Genomic DNA, 19,458 nt, shown 5'->3' on the forward strand with positions numbered 1-19,458 from the left:
TTTTTATTTTATTTTATTTATTTACTTATTTTATTACGTCATTCGATATGTTTTTTAATTTTTCCCCTTTATCTGCGCTCTTTTGGGTCTATTCAGATTTCCTGCTGCACAAAACATAGTGGGCTGTTTTACACACTTTCATTAATTATCGTCAATTCTAAGTACGTTTAAAAAATTAAAAAACACAAGCAAGTAATTTATCTTAAGAACTTCATTGCGTGCTCTAGAGTTGTTAAACTTTCCAGCTACTGTAACTGTTATGCCACAAGACAACACAGCTTATCTCCCCTGAACAATGCTTTCATTGATTTAAATTCCGCAGATATCCTTCTCATTCGTAGGATCTTGGAGACGCAAGGTTGAAATTGGATATCAAAATGATTTGATGTATTGACTATTCGTCTCAGGGTCATAAATCATAGTATACACTATACTCAATTTTCTTCCAGGGTTTTCTTATCGTAATTGACGTATGTAGGTATGGCATACTCAAATCAACACAGCTATGTGTGTGACACTGCAAGGTTAGAGACACGGATCAATCTACCAAACAATATTAATAAGGGTGTTTCCATTGCCACTAAATTTGTACTGTAAAAGAGTCACTGCTAAATTCGTACTGTCAATCAGTCAGGAATTACTGAGGGACATAGAAAGATGGGTGGACGTATGTCTTTCCCGATGATGCAGTTCACCAAGGAAAAGGTTGTGATCGTTACTGGATCTAATACAGGTTAGTTACACACACACACACACACACACACACACACACACGAGCAAATATATGTACACAGTTGCAGATATACGCGCGCGCGTGCGTGTGTGTGTGTGTGTGTGTGAAACAGAACTAAGGAGTTGCGTTTTTCAACTAAGGTCTTTTTGTCATGTACGCAAGACGGATTTTCTGTCTGTTTGTATGGAGACTACATTGAAGTAAGTACAGACAAATGCCTACAGGTCACCTGCACTAGCCTGAGTGTATGAATCACACTTAGTGAGTTCGGGTAAACGGACTTCAATCTGTGTCACAAACTAGGACGCGAACTTTTGACTCTAAACCTTGACTGTAAAGTAAATAATTAGATTTCAACCTGATGACCGTTCTTCTACTTGCATCGGAAAATTGAACACCGTGCTCTGAGACCTGAACCGAAGAGCAGAAAATATGACAAAATTAAGAGTGACACTATTACCCTAATTTGCGTAGGACAACCCATAATAATCGGACAGTTTTTTTAAAACTCTTTTTAGATATATTTCTTTCGCAAAAAATAAACTAACCTTTGAAATGTTAGCTAACTTCAGTTATCCAACACTCAGAGCTATACGTTGTTCTATACAGCATCTAAATGATATTCGTTTCTGTAGCTCAGTCAACTTTAAGGTCAGCGTCTTTAAATGTATGTCAAATTATTGAATTCGTTTTGCACATGAACTATTTTAACAACACTTGTATCGATCAAGAGCGAAACACTTGCTAGTCATTACATGCTGAAACAGGATTTGTCTGGTTGAAAAAACGGACAGAACGTCACAGGATGGTCTGGTTGAAAAAACGGACACAAAGTCACAGGATGATCTGGTTGAAAAAAAAAACGGACAAAAAGTCACAGGATAGTCTGGATGAAAAAACGGACAGAAAGTCACAGGATTATCTGGTTGAAAAACGGACAGAAAGTCACAAGACAGAAAGTCACAGGATGGTCTGGTTGAAAAAAAAAACGGACAAAAAGTCACAGGATAGTCTGGATGAAAAAACGGACAGAAAGTCACAGGATTATCTGGTTGAAAAACGGACAGAAAGTCACAAGACAGAAAGTCACAGGATGGTCTGGTTTGAAAAACGGACATAAAGTTACAAGACAATAGGTGACAAAAGATCAATGGACAAAAAGTCACAAGACAATAGGTGACAAAAACACAATGGACAAACAGTCACAATACAATAGGTGACAAAAACACAATGGACAAAAAGTCACAAGACAAAAGGTGACAACAACACTTTGGAAAAAAGTCACAAGACAATAGGTGACAAAAACACAATGGACAAAAAGTCACAATTCATATTTTTATTGCTATGATGGACATGTAGTCACAAGACAAAATGTCACTCTTGAAACATTTAATGTTATTAAATAGTAATATTAGGACAGAACTTTAAGTAAAAGTATTACGATTGAAATTTATTCTAAATTGTATTAAAAGTTATTTTTCATTAATTTATATTGAAAATAATTTTCCACTAAAATATATGGAGATAAAATTATATATATGTGAAATATAACTGTATGCTATTTCATAAAGATCGCACTTTACAAGCAGGTGCAGAAACCCATACAATACCTCCATACATTTAGCTCGTAACTAAATGTCAACATTTATCAGCACAAAATATATTTCGCTCGTATCTAAATGTCATCAATTTAGATTTGGAGGAAAGCTGCAGAACATGCAAATTATTAATATATGAATATTGGATGCGTTGCGCAGATGGTACACACGATGGCCATGGAAAAGTTCAAAGGGCATGTTCTCACGTTCAGCAAACGAAAAACTGTATAAATAACGAATCAGGCTTGCGAAGAATTAATTCGTTGTTCCAGTCAGAATAACTCATTCTTTTCCTTACAGGTAAGAATAGTCGCAAACGTCTTTAAAGAATGTGTACTTTTTAATATTTGAGACTTTAACGGTAAAGTTCATATTTTCCAACAGTTTTGTGAGTTCTTATATTTTATATTTATTTGTGGTATGTATTATTGGAAAAGAAGAATTCGCTACCAAATTCATGTTTAGATTTTATTTGCAGCTAAAAGATTCTTTAAGTAATATTGAGTAATGTTTAGTAACCTATTCCAAATTAGTATCCTATTTTAACACGATATATTTCTTCAAAATGATCACTGCATTATTCGCAACTATTGAATTTTATACTCTTTGGATATCGTATAGTTAATTCAGATTTAACTATCTATATTACATTCTAAAAGTTACCAATCAATATATACAATGAAGTTGGTAAGCACGATGGGAAAGTGTAAGTTAATATATATTTCTTGTATTTTAAATATAAAGGCTTTATAAATGTATCTTTAGAAGTTAGCATTATATATATATATATATATATATATATATATATATATATATATATATATATATATATATATATATATATATATATATATAAAGAATTCGTTGCTGCAGTCAGAAAAGCTCTGTCTTTTCCTTACAGCGGTTCCGTACCTCATTTTCCAAAGATGTAGTCGTATCTTCACGGTTATTGGTGACACCCTTGCTAGAGAGTCTGAATTCCCTTTCTCTCTCTCTCTCTCTCTCTCTCTCTCTCTCTCTCTAACCATGGGCAAAGACATTTCTTAACTTATGAGTAATCCCTTCTCATAGCAAGATATGAGAAGAAGCTTGTGGTGCAAACCATGTCATAACAGTAACATTAATAACGATGAAAAACATACTACGTAGAATTTGGAGCAGTTGTGTTAAATAGGAATTGGTGGCTTTGAAAATAATTTAGCAATTGATAATTTGGTTTGCTTCTTAGTGCACGTGTTGACAAGAATGTAGCAATTTGTAGCATGGTTTGTTTCTTGAAATACTGTGCAAACAAGGTTACAGGCAATAGCTGCTAGAAGCAGATGTCTGGCCTTTTTTTATATCAAAATATAATGTACATAGGAAAGGGTGGTTTTGTATTTACTATACCAATATTCAGAGTTTTGTCACTTTTGTCCTGTTGCTGTATTTCTCATAGGCACCTGGTCTAGGCATTACAACCCCCTCTTTATTATGCCTCTCTACCTACAAACCTTTACAAAAACAATCACGTTGTTTGTTTTAATATACTACAAATAATACAAAAGATCACAATCAAAATATTTCATGTAAGGAAGAAAAGGATGTGTAATTTTGAAGTCTTCTTACTACATGAATTAAGACCCTGATTTTTTCACCCCCTTTCCTACTTTCCTTGTTCAACAATTTATAATATTCGTTTCAAGTTTTTGGCCTTCATCTTTTTCTTCGTTAAAAATAATTCTGACTTTTTACCCTGTGACTTTCTGCCCTCCAATCAGTCTGCTTATGTCTAATTCTTTGATGCAGCCATAACCTGTGGAAGAGTAGACTTGTTTAATACGGAGTGATCACATTTCCTATTCAGTCTTAATATAGTTGCCTCCCTTTGATTTCTTTGCCGTATAAAAATGACTCCACAGAACTCATGAAGCAGCAGTGGAGGTGAACAGACCTTTTGCTGAAACGTCAATGGGTTGCAAGATTACCAAGTGTGAGAAATGCATTAAAAAATGAAATTACTCGAACACTACCATGAAACCCATCAATGCAATTACAAAAAAAACAACATATACCAATACAACGCCATTAATTTTCAAAACAACCAGTATTAGGTAATGCTACTATTAGGGTTTTATATGAACCCGGTGAATTTGAAGGCGGTAAAAAAAGAGCGAATGATCCTATTTGGAGTATTACGAGACATAACATTTTCAGCGTGGTAAGATCCACAAGTAGACCTGCAATCTACAGACTAGATTCAACTGCTCCTCAACGTGGATTTGTACGTGAACAATATCAAGTAATTCCTGAAGAAGACAATTACCACCGCATTCACTTCTGTAAACTAGCACCTCGACGTCCAGTACATTCAAGACAGGTAAGCATCACATTTTCGCGTGTATGACCAAGACTATTATTAATTCTGTCTACGGTAAAATGTCTTGGATTATTATTGGAATACTGCCACAACATTACTGTGTTACAGTTCGCACAATGATTATGCTGTCGCTGTTTCAATGCCATGATATATTCAGCATCGAGATCAAAGTCGTGGTTATTTTTATTGTCACACTGTTTATAACTAATATTTTTCTTTCTATATCATCGCCATTGTCAGCAATGGTTTCCTGAATTTTATCATTATTTTCTGTGAAGTCTATGACAATTATCCGCAGCTGAGATATTCTTCTGACTCGAGACACTGCCAGAAAAACTAAATTTGAACATTCGATACGATCATCGACGATTCAAACATTTGTATCAGAGATGGTTAATCCTTGTGATGAATGAATTGTCATTGCGTATCCTAGCGTCCATACAGTTTTGTCCAGAGTTAACACGCTCTCAACAAAAGTGACAGGAACTAAAACAATATCATTTAATACAAGATTTTGTTTCTCTGACGATCCTGGTATATCAACGTTGGTTATGTTTTTTTTTGTGGTTGTGTCATTTTTGTGGCCGTTGTAAGTTCTCAAGATGTTTATTTATCCCATCAAAAAATTCAATATATTTTGATCATCATTTTTGACATTATCAGTTTCATAGTATACTTTATAAATCCACTTGCACCAGGTTTCACGACTTAAATATTTATTAGCGTACTCAGGTTTCAGAAATACTTTTCTATTATCATAACTGTGCGCGGCAAGTGCAGGTAATCTTACCTCTTCAATATATTTTATGTAGGAAATATTCATCTCGGAAAATTTTTCATTTGATTTAGTTCTGATTCATGCTTGTTTTTATTCCGGTCCTTTTACAAGTGCACCTTCAAGTTTTTCTTCACCTTCAAGTTTTTCTTCACCTTCAAGTTCTTATTCACGTTGAGAAGTAGGTGGAGGTTGAGAGGCAGCTTTTTCACCTGGAAGATCTCTTTAAAATGTTTTTGCCTGTTTCGTTCTTCTTGCTATCTTTTCAGTTTGTTCATCAGTTTGTTTTATTGCTGAAAGAAGACCTTCAGTAGCTTCTGAAACTCTCTCAGTAACTTTTGTAACAGGTTTAAAAAAAAAAAACAATCTTTATCTTCTGCATATTCAACTTTTGCTTTTTGTCGTTCTTGCAGGTTTTGTTTGAGAGTGTCATGAACAAGCAGATATCTTCTAATTCCTTCCAATCTTTCTGGAGCTAATCTACTATTATAAGATTCCATTAGTGATATAATAATGATTTTAATACTCACACATTTATAGCAGCAGAGGAGGTGCGACGTCAATGAAACGTCCGGCGGGTAAGGGGTCGTCCATTATGTCAACAAAATGGGGGGGGGGGGGGAGGGAGTTTTGAAGATATTTGACAATTGTTGACATGGGGGAGGGGGAGTTCAAGATAAACTGACGTCAACAATGTTACTTTCTACCAAAAAAATCAGCCACTATGCCCATTATAACAACTGAGGAACATTCGGCATCCCTATGGGAAGATGATAGAAGCTAGAATATAAACTCTCGATTTTTTCATGAATTCAAAATGTTATAGTCAATTTGAAATCTGTTAAACAAGTAAAAAAATGTATTAAAATTTATTTGTTGACCTTTTAATTTCCATAATTCAATTTTTAGCATATTTATAGCATAAAAGCCAGCCGTATAAAATATTGTTAGTTTGTAGGGGGTGATAAAATTGTATTAGGGGGTGTCACTGAACGTTTGACAGTTGTTGACGGAGGGGGGGGGGGTAAAAAATTGCCTAAAAATTGTTGACATAATTAATGGACGTCCCTAAACAAAACACACATAGAAATTTAAAAAAAACACGAACGAGAAAAGATAAAGTAACAAAATAAACTAACCCAATTAGAGAAACTCTCGGTAAATTAGAGGCCTCGGCTTGACGTTATTGACCTTATTTTTTTCGTTTACGTAGGAAAGCTTTATTTTTCAAAAATGACCTTTCAGCAAAAGGTCTGCTCACCTCCTCTGCTGCTCATGACGAACACTGCTGATTAAATAAATATACACAGACAGGTCTTTTTCAGCATATATGACTGACTGGTGTTGCGCTATTATGTGAATATGAATTACGTTCAAATCATTCGTGCACAAAACGAATTCGGTAATTTTAGCTACATTTCGAGACGCTAACGTCAAAATCAAATGAGAAACAGACGTGGATATCATTCGCGATGCTGTGTGGACCGAATTATAGCATAGCGTCTCTTCACGTCAGTCTACTCTCTGGGAATTTACCGATTTTAGTTGCAACATGTTTATCTGTATTATGTAATACTGTGCAATCACACAAACACATACCGGATAGTGGCCCATGGTATTATGGAATATTGTGCAATCCACAGACGAATGGGCTGGGCATAGAGAAATGCATACTACGTTTTTAGTGTTTACAGATCGTCTGTCACCCCCACCCCACCCCCGAGAGAGAGAGAGAGAGAGAGAGAGATTAGTCCGCGTTGTGTTTTCTCTTTCTGTGGTATTCATCGCACTCGGTTTCCAGACTGCGGGTTGTCAATGGTGTCATCCAAAATGAATTCTGAGTGGAACCAAAATAACGTTGATTCAGTTGTGAATTCTAATTATTTTCAGGAATTGGATACGAGACTGCCAAATGGATCGCTATGATGGGAGCCCGTGTTATAATGGCATGTCGCTCCAAGGAGAAGGCACAGCAGGTGCGTTCAATAAAAAAAAAAATAGAACTTGTATAAACTCAGCTGCAAAATTTTAAGAAAATGTTCTGTTGGTATTTCTAAATTCAAAATGATATACGACACATGGCCTTTAAATGCAAAGAAAATCGCCAAGAAGTCATTTGAATCATATATAAGTTCATGATACAGAAGTACAGTTACATTAAAAAGATCTGAATATCCGATTAATTTTTTTTTAAATTACACTTTGAAACGCCAACCGAACACCCACGGCCATTAGCAGATGTCATAAGAAGATAACTACTTGAAAAAGTGTAAGACTTAGAAGCGATTTTAAATTGAGAATATGTAGTCACAATGGCTACTTCCTTAACAATTTCTATAATTTGGATGGGACGAACAAGGATTATTGCCACATCAACATTGTGTTTTGTATTTCTATATTCAGGCTATTCAAAGGATGCAGGAGGAGTTTAGAAAGGAGAAGGCGAAGAAAACACCAGGAATTATAGATGCTGATTCACTGAATCTGGAGTTTATGTCCCTAGATCTAATGAGTCTCAAATCCACTATGGCTTTTATTGAGTCCTTCAAAAACTCCGGGAGACCTCTACATATTTTGGTGTGTAATGCTGGTCTTGGGCTTTCACCATATGGTGCGTACAAAAGCTAGCTATATGTATGTGTCGGTTTACATTAAAATGTCTAGTGTATGTACACGTGTCTAGTAAGAGAATAAGCCTGTCATGAAGGATTGTATACGAATGTAACGTCAGAGTGCAATGTTATTGCAAACGTTTCTAGGCAGATGATGAAGTAAGGTACATCCAATGAGATTTCTATAAACGTTTATTTAAGATAGGGGGATTAGTTCTTGGTGGTACGAGAACAGGGAGTAAGTTTACTTGAGGTAGGGGATTAGCTCTCTTGGTGATACGAGAATGGAATAAGTTTTATACGAGGTAGGGGTGTTACCTTTTGGTGCTAGGAGAATGGAGAATAAGTTTTATGCGAGGTAGGGGATTACCTCTTGATGGTACGATAATGGAATAAGTTTTATGCGAGGTAGGGGATTAGCTCTTGGTGGTACGATAATGGAATAAGTTTTATACGAGGTAGGGGTGTTACCTCTTGGTGCTAGGAGAATGGAGAATACGTTTTATGCGAGGTAGGTATTAGCTCTTGGTGGTACGATAATAGTATACGTTTATACGATATAATGGGATTACCACTTGTTGTAAGAGGATAAAATAAGTTTTATACGATGTAGGAGGATTACCGCTTGGTGATACGAGGATGGAATAAGTTTTATTCGATGTAGGTGTATTACCGCTTTGTGATACGAGAATGGAATAAGTTTGCAATATGTAGGAGGATTACCTCTTGATGATACGAGAATGGAATAAGTTTGTAATATGTTGGGGGGGATTAGCGCTAGGTGGCACGAGAATGGAATAAGATTGCAATATGTAGGGGGATTAGCGCTTGGTGGTACGAGAATGGAACAAGTTTTATACGAGGTAGAGGATTGCATCTTGGTGATGCGAGACTGGAATAAGTGTGTAATATGTTGGGGGATTAGCGCTTGGTGGTACGAGAATATAATATGTTTATACGATGTAGAGGGATTACATCTTGGTGGTTCAAAGACGGGCAATAAAGATACAAAGAGTCTCCCATCTCTCCACCGTGGCAAATACAACTGTAGGCTAAATCTATCAGGTGTTTGGTCTGCAAAGAAAACGTCTGCAGAATCATCAAATGCTACTTCAACATACAAACAAAGGGTTTATACATGTATTCTGAAACCGGAAAATATACCGATCTGACGTGCAATGGTTTCTAATGAACTAAAAATACAGGTGGTCAACTGAACGAAATTTAATAGTCTATGCATATATGAATCCAAAATCCTTCCATAGTTTTAGTTCTTTTCTTGTCTATTTTAGTTATATTAAATCATTTCGTACTTATGACAATGTTGCTTCTACACTCCCTCCATTACATTAAAACAACGTCAGTAACAGTTATCAACACAATCTCTGCCCCAAAAAAAGTTATCAAAACAAAACACTATCAATAAATGTTGTCAGCATGGGAAAATATATCGTTATGACCACAAATGTGAACTGCATATTTGTGTAGAATTATCCCAAATTCTTCCATTTTGTAAAATTTTTGTAAAATTGTTTTTGGGGGTAAATGTATGAAATCATTTCGTATTGTGTGACAATCTTGCTACACTCTCACTATAACACAAAACACAGTCAATAGCAGTTATCAACGCAAAACACAGTCAATAGCTTTTATCAACAAAAAACAGTCAATAAACTCTATCAACATAAAACACAGTCAATAGCAGTTATCAACGCAAAACACGGTCAATAGCAGTTATCAACGCAAAATACAGTCAATAGCTTTTATCAACAAAAAACAGTCAATAAACTCTATCAACATAAAACACAGTCAATAGCAGTTATCAACGCAAAACACGGTCAATAGCAGTTATCAACGCACAACACGGTCAATAAACGCTATCAACATGAAACTGTCAATAACAGTTATCAACCAGAAACGGTCAATAAACGTTATCGACCCCACATTTAAAATGATATCGTTATCATTAAATGTGAACTGCATCTTTTCTTGTAGAATTATCTGAAGATGGATATGAAAGAATGTTTCAAGTGAGTACTATCATCCATCAATATAAACTGTAGAGTAGATTTTATTTAGTGAGTACTATCATACATGAGTACTATCATCCATCAATATAAACTGTGGAGTAGATTTTATTTAGTGAGTACTATCATCTATCAATCTAAACTGCGGAGTAGATTTTATTTAGTGAGTACTATCATCCAACAATATAAACTGTGGAATAGATTTTATTTAGTGAGTACTATCATCCATCAATATAAACTGTGGAGTAGATTTTATTTAGTGAGTACTATCATCCATCAATATAAACTGTGGAGTACATTTTATTTTGTGAGTACTATCATCCATCAAGATAAACTGTGGAGTACATTTTATTTTGTGAATACTGTCATCCATTAATATCATCCATCAATATAAACTGTGGAGTACATTTTATTTTGTGAGTACTGTCATCCATCAATATAAACTGTGGAGGATATTTTATTTAGTGAGTACTATCATCCATCAATATAAACTGTAGAGTAGATTTTATTTAGTGAGTACTATCATCCATCAATATAAACTGTGGAGGATATTTTATTTAGTGAGTACTATCATCCTTCAAAATAAACTGTGGAGTAGATTTTATTTAGTGAGTACTGTCATCCATTAATATCATCCATCAATATAAACTGTGGAGTAGATTTTATTTAGTGAGTACTATCATCCTTCAAAATAAACTGTGTAGTAGATTTTATTTAGTGAGTACTGTCATCCATTAATATCATCCATCAATATAAACTGTGGAGTAGATTTTATTTAGTGAGTACTGTCATCCATTAATATCATCCATCAATATAAACTGTGGAGTAGATTTTATTTAGTGAGTACTGTCATCCATTAATATCATCCATCAATATAAACTGTGGAGTAGATTTTATTTTGTGAGTACTATCATCCATTGATATCATCCATCAATATAAACTGTGGATAGATTTTATTTAGTGAGTACTATCATCCATTGATATCATCCATCATTATAAACTGTGGAGTAGATTTTATTTAGTGAGTACTGTCATCCATTAATATCATCCATCAATATAAACTGTGGAGTACATTTTATTTAGTGAGTACTGTCATCCATTAATATCGTCCATCAATATAAACTGGAGTAGATTTTATTTAGTGAGTACTGTCATCCATTAATATCATCCATCAATATAAACTGTGGAGTAGATTTCATTTAGTGAGTACTGTCATCCATTAATATCATCCATCAATATAAACTGTGGAGTAGATTTTATTTAGTGAGTACTATCATCCATCAATATAAACTGTGGAGTAGATTTTATTTAGGTGTTGTACTGCACTGACCACTTGGATATTGAAGAGATCTGTCTTTTCTGGTGGTTTGCCTTATTAAATATTGATCTACAATACATAGTGGTTTATCTATGGTCAATTTATTTATAAACGGGAGGATAGTTTGCAATCTGTTTACAGTTTACGAGCAAAATGTGTGTTAAAAACTTTTAATATACCAAGTCAAAACTGTTCGAGATATTTATTTGAATTAGTTTCAAAACTTGCTTCAAATAGCGTGATGATAGACATATGTTACCATGGCATCACCAGAAACACAGATATGAATTTCTTGCAATTTGTTACTTTTAATAATGCCTAACATTTGTTTAAAATCATTTTTCAAACGATTTCAAGAAAACTATCAACTTATCTGACTGTATTGTTAAAATTGTTATCATTTCTGTCTGTAATGATTTTAAGATATCCATTATTTTAGCAGACTGCTTAAAAAGCTTGTTTTCCTTCGCAGTGAAGTTTATATACAAAAATGCATATTACATTTCGGAGTGAAGTTTATATATAAAAATGCATATTACATTTCGTAGTGAAGTTTATATACAAAAATGCATATTACATTTCGTAGTGAAGTTTTTTATTCCAAAAGTGCATATCACATTTCGTAGTGAAGTTTAATTTTCCTTAGTGCATATTCAATTTATAGTGAAGTTTATATTACAAAAGTGCATATTACATTTCATAGTGAAATTTATAGTTCAAACCTGATTATTACATTTCATAGTGAAATTTATAGTTCAAACCTGATTATTACATTTCATAGTGAAATTTATAGTTCAAACCTGATTATTACATTTCATAATGAAATTTATAGTTCAAACCTGATTATTACATTTCATACTAAAGTTTATAGTCAAAAAGTAGATATTACATTTCGTAGTGAAGTTTATAGTTCAAAAGTAAATATTACATTTCATAGTGAATTTTATATTCAAAAATGGCATATAACATTTCGTAGTGAAGTTTATTATTAAAAGGTGAGCATTACATTTCTTAGTGAAATTTATATTCTAAAAGTGAATATTACATTTCATAGTGACGGTTATATTCCAAAAGAGCATATTGCCTTTCATAGTGGAGTTTATATTCCAAAAGTGCATATTACATTTAGTAGTGAAGTTTATAGTTCAGAAGTGAATATTACTTTTCTTAGTGAAGTTTATATTCCAAAGGTGAACATTACATTTCATAGCGAAGTTTATATTCCAAAAGTGCATGTTACATTTCGTAGTGAAGTTCATAGTTCAAAAGTGAATATTACATTTCATAGTGGAGTTTATATTCCAAAAGTGCATATTACATTTAGTAGTGAAGTTTATAGTTCAGAAGTGAATATTACTTTTCTTAGTGAAGTTTATATTCCTAAGGTGAACATTACATTTCATAGCGAAGTTTATATTCCAAAAGTGCATGTTACATTTCGTAGTGGAGTTTATATTCCAAAAGAGCATATTGCCTTTCATAGTGGAGTTTATATTCCAAAAGTGCATATTACATTTAGTAGTGAAGTTTATAGTTCAGAAGTGAATATTACTTTTCTTAGTGAAGTTTATATTCCTAAGGTGAACATTACATTTCATAGCGAAGTTTATATTCCAAAAGTGCATGTTACATTTCGTAGTGAAGTTTATATTCCAAAAGAGCATATTGCCTTTCATAGTGGAGTTTATATTCCAAAAGTGCATATTACATTTAGTAGTGAAGTTTATAGTTCAGAAGTGAATATTACTTTTCTTAGTGAAGTTTATATTCCAAAGGTGAACATTACATTTCATAGCGAAGTTTATATTCCAAAAGTGCATGTTACATTTCGTAGTGAAGTTTATAGTTCAAAAGTGAATATTACATTTCATAGTGAAGTTTATATTCCAAAGTGCATATTACATTTCGTAGTGAAGTTTATAGTTCAAATGTGAATATTACATTACATAGTGAAGTTTTATTCCAAAAGTGCATATTACCTTTTTGTAGTGAAGTTTATAGTTCAAAAGTGCATATTACATTTCATAGTGAAGTTTTTCATTCCAAAAGTGCATATTTTGTTTTGATTATATACCAACAAAGACCTGTACATATTATCAAACTCTCATTTCATTTTCATTTTAAACTTCAGGTAAACTATCTGAGCCAGTTTCTTCTGATAGCTCATCTTCTACCGATTATGAAAACATCTGGTGAGGACTGCAGAATCGTATTGGTTTCGAGTACCGCGCATAAATATGCCTCCAGATTTGACGTGAACTCCATCAATTACAAGGGAGACCCCGATAAGTTTTCCAGCTATCAGTATTACAGCAAATCTAAGGAGCACCAGGTATCTTAAGTTCGTTTAAAATTAAATAGGAAAGCTTCTCAATTGACATTGGTTATCATTTAGACACATGCTAGCTGGTTTGTTAAATCACATATCACTGTACCAAAGTATAAACTTGTAATGTCTCGATCAGATCGCTATTTATCCGGTGATCTACACCTCGTTGTAAAGTCTATAAACTGGTTCGTCTCTTATTTTCATCATTAAAGTGCAGACTGACTACTACACGTACATAAAATAGGACATAAGCAACAATAGAAATTCTTAGGAATAAGGAGGATGCATTGCCTTTGGTCAGATATACATGGCTGATTGTATCGTTCTGGAGAGCGAAGCAGCGGCTGTATTCTAAATGTGAAATTGATAGCTGCAAATAACTTTCGCCTCTAACCTATTGAATACCACTCAGCTCTACATATATTATGAACTTTTGAGAGAATGACAGTTGATTGGTGAAGTTGATTGCATTTGCAACATTGGAGAGAATGTTAGCATACTTATATGTTACTTTCATAAACAGTGGCTGAAATATCTTTGGATAGTGTATTTGTTAATGATCTAAGAACACAGCTAGCTAAAATGAATGCTCCCATGTGTTCACCATTTCAGCCTGGATTAGTCTAAACTACACTATATTGTGCAGTTATTAAAATAGGGAAAACGAATTTTGCTAGATAAGACAATACTAAGATCGGAAAGTGCAATGAATTAATTACCAATATATAAAATGTAAAAAAACGTTATCAGCTTTTTTTTAAATACAATTTACCTTTGCAGTCCAGTAAGTGAAAATGGCCAAGTGGTGCTAGCAGCATTTTGATAGATACATATGTCAAGTAAGGCCAAGCAGTACGCTATATAATAATAATAATAATAATAACGAGAACTTTGTATAGCGCCTAATTTTTAAAAGCTCTAAGCGCTTTACAATATTAGACAACATCTATAACATAAAAACTATACATAATGATATTATTACAAAAAAGAAGCACCATGAAATTAGAAAACATAAAAACCTGCTGAAAATAATTAAGGTAGGAAACATTATTAGGTCTTTAAGTTTGTTCATGCAGTCGAAATAAGTGAGTTTGAAGAGCACTCTTGAATGAGATTACTGTGTCCTTGTGTCTACGTTTAGTGGGCAATTCATTCCACATTGCTGGGCCTGGTATGCAAAAGAACGTTTTTCATATGACTTCGTTTTCGTAGTGAGAATAATGAGTATACGATTGTCAGAAAAGGAACATAAGTGTCTTGCTGGTGTGTACACATGGGTCAGGTAGGATAGGTATGTTGGACTGGAGTCCGTCAGTGAAACGTAGCACAGAACAAATTTTGTGTTTGATTCTGGATCGAATGGATAGCCAGTGTAGGATGCTGAGCAGCGTGTTTTTAACTTTTTGAAGTTTCTGAAGTAGATATTGAGATGAACCAGACATAACTGAGTTACAATAGTCCAGTCTTGAAAGTTTAAGGAGACTGTTCGTCTCATAAACTCTTAGTCAAGCTGTTTCCATGACCCGATAGGGAGAGAGAGAGAGAACGGAAGAAGTTCAAGCTCGTCGAAAGAGGTGTCACTTTGGCAACGAAGATATGACTACATCTGGGGAGTATGGCGATGCGGGGGGTACTTCGGGATGCTGTAACGACAAAAGCCTCTTCAAGTTTCTGACGAATGGACTCATTCTGTTGAAATACTCAACGTATAAAATTACATTCCAATATAGATCTACATAAACTTAAATTACGGATTTAAGAGATACATATAAAACTACGATATTCTTTCACTTACCAACATCGTACATTTGTATAACTTCTGCCTTTTAGAATATAATACAGATAATTAAATATCGAATAAATTCACGATAGCTAAAGAATCTAAAATTCAACATTTCAGACTAATACCGCAATCATTTAGTGTAAATATAGTTTACTGAATTTAATCTAAAATGTCAACATATTAAACTCTATTATTTAAAGAGTATTTTATTTCTAAATTAACTATTACTGAGTAAGACATGTTGGTGCAATGTGAGAGTACTGACCAGAGTAACACCTAGGTTTCGTACTGATTGTGTGAATTTAATGTTGGTGTTGGTGATATTTATTGTTTGAGGTAAATATGGGAATGAGAAAGTCTCTGTGTTGTGATCAGAATGACCTCAGTTTTATCATCATTCATCTGCAGCTTGTTACATGTCATCCACGATTTCACATCAGAAATGCACCTCTCTACACCTCGGATGGTAGCATCAACTTCAGTTGGGTGGCTAGATTTGTGTATTTGGGTGTCCCATATTACACTCATCAATCATACAACATAATAAAGAGAGTTGAAAGTTCTTTTAACAATATCCAAGATATACAAGGACGTTTTTAAAATCCAGTATAACGAGTGAGGAAAACCGGGCAAATTCTTTTTTCTTTAAGACTCTAACCCTAAGGAAAATACGAAACTGTAGGACGCCACCAAAGAGTACGATATTTCATGTCCACAACCGATCATCACAGCGGATATGTATCTCAATATAGGAGATTGGGTGCTTTACGACGTCACTGTCACCCATGCGCGTTTGAGTGGCCATTCAGCGGCTACAGCAAGATCAGGGATAACCATGTCTACTGATAATCGTAGTACATCATATAAAGTTGACAGATGTGCATTAGTGATAAGGTTTTGTGTGTACTAAAAATTTCAAGAAAAATGATTGAACAAAGATCCAAATTTGTATAGGATATTTAGTGACAGTTTCATAGGTGACAGACATTAAACCTGAAAATCAGACAAGCTGCCAGTGTACCTGCAAATCATGTGATCCTTACACCTATTCCAGCAAAATAATTGGTTGGCGGTATAAACAACGTAGTGGTATCGTATGTTAATCCTAGCTTATCAAAATGTATAATTTTGTCGATAATTTACAAATATGTATTATATTAAGTCATATATGTGCGGTCTGTTTATGAAATTATACAAGGAACAATCCATTTAGTACGTATGCAAAAATCTGGCAACGCTTGACCCTCCCTGTACACATGCGTACTTTTTTTTATACACACACCCCACCTGGATACGTACGCTTGACGCAGCCCCACCCCAACCCCCAATTCTATAGAACGGCCTATATTTAATCCACACAGAAACGATCATGGATTAAGAATATGAATGTGTTTCATAAAACAGTCCACCAACGTTAAATGTCTTGCTGCATCAAAGAAATAAGCTCAGAAACGATCATGGATTAATAATATAAAGTAAACGTGTTTAATAAAACAGATAGTCCACCGACGTTGAATGTATGGCTGCATCAAAGAAATAAGCTGCGTAATTTTAAAAAGGTTGTCTAGTGTTCGCTAAATTTCAAACGCCGACTGAACCCATTCGAACAGGTTACGTATTCGACAAATTATTATCGAGGTTTCACTCCCACCCACCACCATTCCTTTGCGTACGTACGTTATCAGTAGACCCCCCCCCCCCCAATACGCAAGTGTATGCATTTGGGTTAATACTGCATGCGTGCGTACTAAATGGATGGCCCCTAATTATAATTTTCATGCAACTTTGCCAAACATGTACTATATTCCGTTCCACAAGCTAAAACCGTTCTTCATCAGTCTATGCTTAATGTTTAAAATATGTTTGAGCTGTACAACAGTATGAGAGGTGATAATTTACACAATGCTTACTTAGATTTGTAATAAACATCAAATAAACATATCACTAAACATTTTCACCAGCCCGTTTCCCTTTGCTAAGCTCAATCCGAAGCGGTGGTATTTAGATGCGCCAGACATTGTACTCAGAATTACTATGGGAAACAGTCTCTGGTGATCATGATCAAGTTGCAACAGTATTAGCGTGTAAGAGAATAGAACAATTATTTGTATCTATTGCTATATTCTTATCAGAAAAAGCACACTTGCATATTATAATAAGCAAATATTATCAGAATTTTGAAAACGGTAAGTAAATTTATAGTTAGGGAAAAGTGAAGACCATGTAAAGTGACACTTAAAAAAGAATGACGCCATTTGCAGCACACTGATTGCGTACATGACGTTGAGCTTTTGGCGATACTGGTTGGTATTTGACGCCATGACAATACATTGAAAGGTTATAGTGTGCTAAAGCCATAAGCCATTGGAGCAGAGTGTATTGCACATGGACACCACGATGGCCCACGCTGCCTTGTCTGGACTGGATTCAAACCTGCACCATTCTCATCACCAATCTGGTACGCTGACCACTGATCTACCTGAGTAGTGAATGGGGGCACCCTACCGACAATGGGAATTACCATTAAAAACACCCCTGGGGCACTCTACCGACAATGGAAATTTAACATGGCGAAAAATCGTGGGGCACTCTACCGACAAGGGGAATTTAACATGGGAATAAATCGTGGGTCACTCTACCGACAAGGGGAATTTAACATGGGAATAAATCGTGGGTCACTCTACGGACAAGGGGAATTTAACATGGGATTTTTTTAAATTTTAAAAAAATTTTTTTAAAAAGGGGTAGGCAATTCAAAAGGCTATCTCTTTTCGAGAAATATGGCTGGCCCTGAAAAGGGCCTTTGGGTTTTATGTTAATGTATTCATTAACATAAATGGCACCGCATTGGTCTTCTTCTTGTCCTTAGGCTGCGTCTTACTGTTGGTCCGTACATCAGCACTCTTTTCAGGCATCCTTGTCTTTCGACGTAGATCCTACGTATCCACAGGCTGGTGTTTGTCCTGTGGACAACGGTCCACTTCGATCGGACATACATGAGCAAGTCTGTCCGAAACATCATGGAAGACACAAGGGTGGATGACTCAACTGTAGTCCACATCTTGAAGCGACGAGAACAGGTGAATCAATGCAGTGAACGGCGCTTATTTATAGGCGGAGGAAGGATTGAAACGGATTGAGTTCATTTACCAATCCGAACACGCGTTACAGAATTCAGTCAGCTCGCATCCAATCCGAAGAGAGTAGTCTGTGACGTCACTTAGTCAATATAGATTCGCTAGCGCTTGTGTGCAGTCAATCTATGCGACAGTGATTCAACATGACGGAAACTCAGAAAACGATCCAGTGGGGTGCACCAGCAGGGGAGACTGCCCAAGGGAACCCGGACTTACTTTCAGAAGAGGTGAATTGGGATTTTGTGGATTTTCTCTCCTCGCAAGAATTTGTTCCGGAACCTTCGTTACTTTCTTCATTACCGCAAGTGGAGAATTTTAGACAGAGACAGAAAGAAGAATTGGAGAAATTTATACAACGACAAAAGGAAGCGGAACAGGCTTTTCTCCTACAGCAACAGCAACAAGAAGAAGAGGTAAGAAAAAAACAACAGCAAGAAGAAGAAGTAGCAGCAAAGAAACAAGAGGGTGAAAATCAAACGGTCACGGTACTGTTGGACATTTTAGCGGAGTTAAGAAGTCTGAAACAAATGTATCAGACTTCTTTATCACGACCGAAGAGAATACGACCTTCCCGAGCCAAACACGTCAACCCTGTGACTAAGCCTACCGTACCACCCTTAGTGATTTCAACCCAATCATTATCATCATCAACATTACGCAGTCCAGAAGTAGGCCTTGGCCGTGGCAAAGGCTTAAGGCAGTTAAAATTGATTGCTTAAACTCACCCCTACACCATGAAGAAAAAAGGCCCTTTTCAGGGCCACCCACATTTCTCGAAAAGAAATAC

At 35.0% G+C, this 19,458-nt stretch overlaps 1 protein-coding gene across 2 annotated transcripts in view; it reads left to right on the forward strand.

Annotated features, from left to right (window-relative positions):
* Positions 1-319: 319 nt before the first annotated feature.
* The window catches only part of LOC149785911 (retinol dehydrogenase 14-like), a 44,395-nt gene continuing 25,256 nt past the window's right edge, over positions 320-19,458 (forward strand). Inside the window, exons 1-5 of one of the 2 annotated variants that reach the window (XM_089976140.1) lie at positions 320-733; positions 7,356-7,441; positions 7,869-8,076; positions 10,073-10,107; positions 13,554-13,754. In XM_089976140.1, the coding sequence (XP_089832266.1) occupies positions 658-733; positions 7,356-7,441; positions 7,869-8,076; positions 10,073-10,107; positions 13,554-13,754 (606 nt within the window). In that variant the 5' untranslated portion in view covers positions 320-657. Of the gene's footprint in view, positions 734-2,540; positions 2,632-7,355; positions 7,442-7,868; positions 8,077-10,072; positions 10,108-13,553; positions 13,755-19,458 lie in introns of those variants that run through there. The other variant, XM_089976141.1, reaches the window with a different exon arrangement.

The sequence above is a fragment of the Sinohyriopsis cumingii genome, chromosome 12 (genome assembly GCF_028554795.1).
Source record: "Sinohyriopsis cumingii isolate HCF-2022 chromosome 12, ASM2855479v2, whole genome shotgun sequence".
Lineage (NCBI taxonomy): Eukaryota > Metazoa > Mollusca > Bivalvia > Unionida > Unionidae > Sinohyriopsis > Sinohyriopsis cumingii.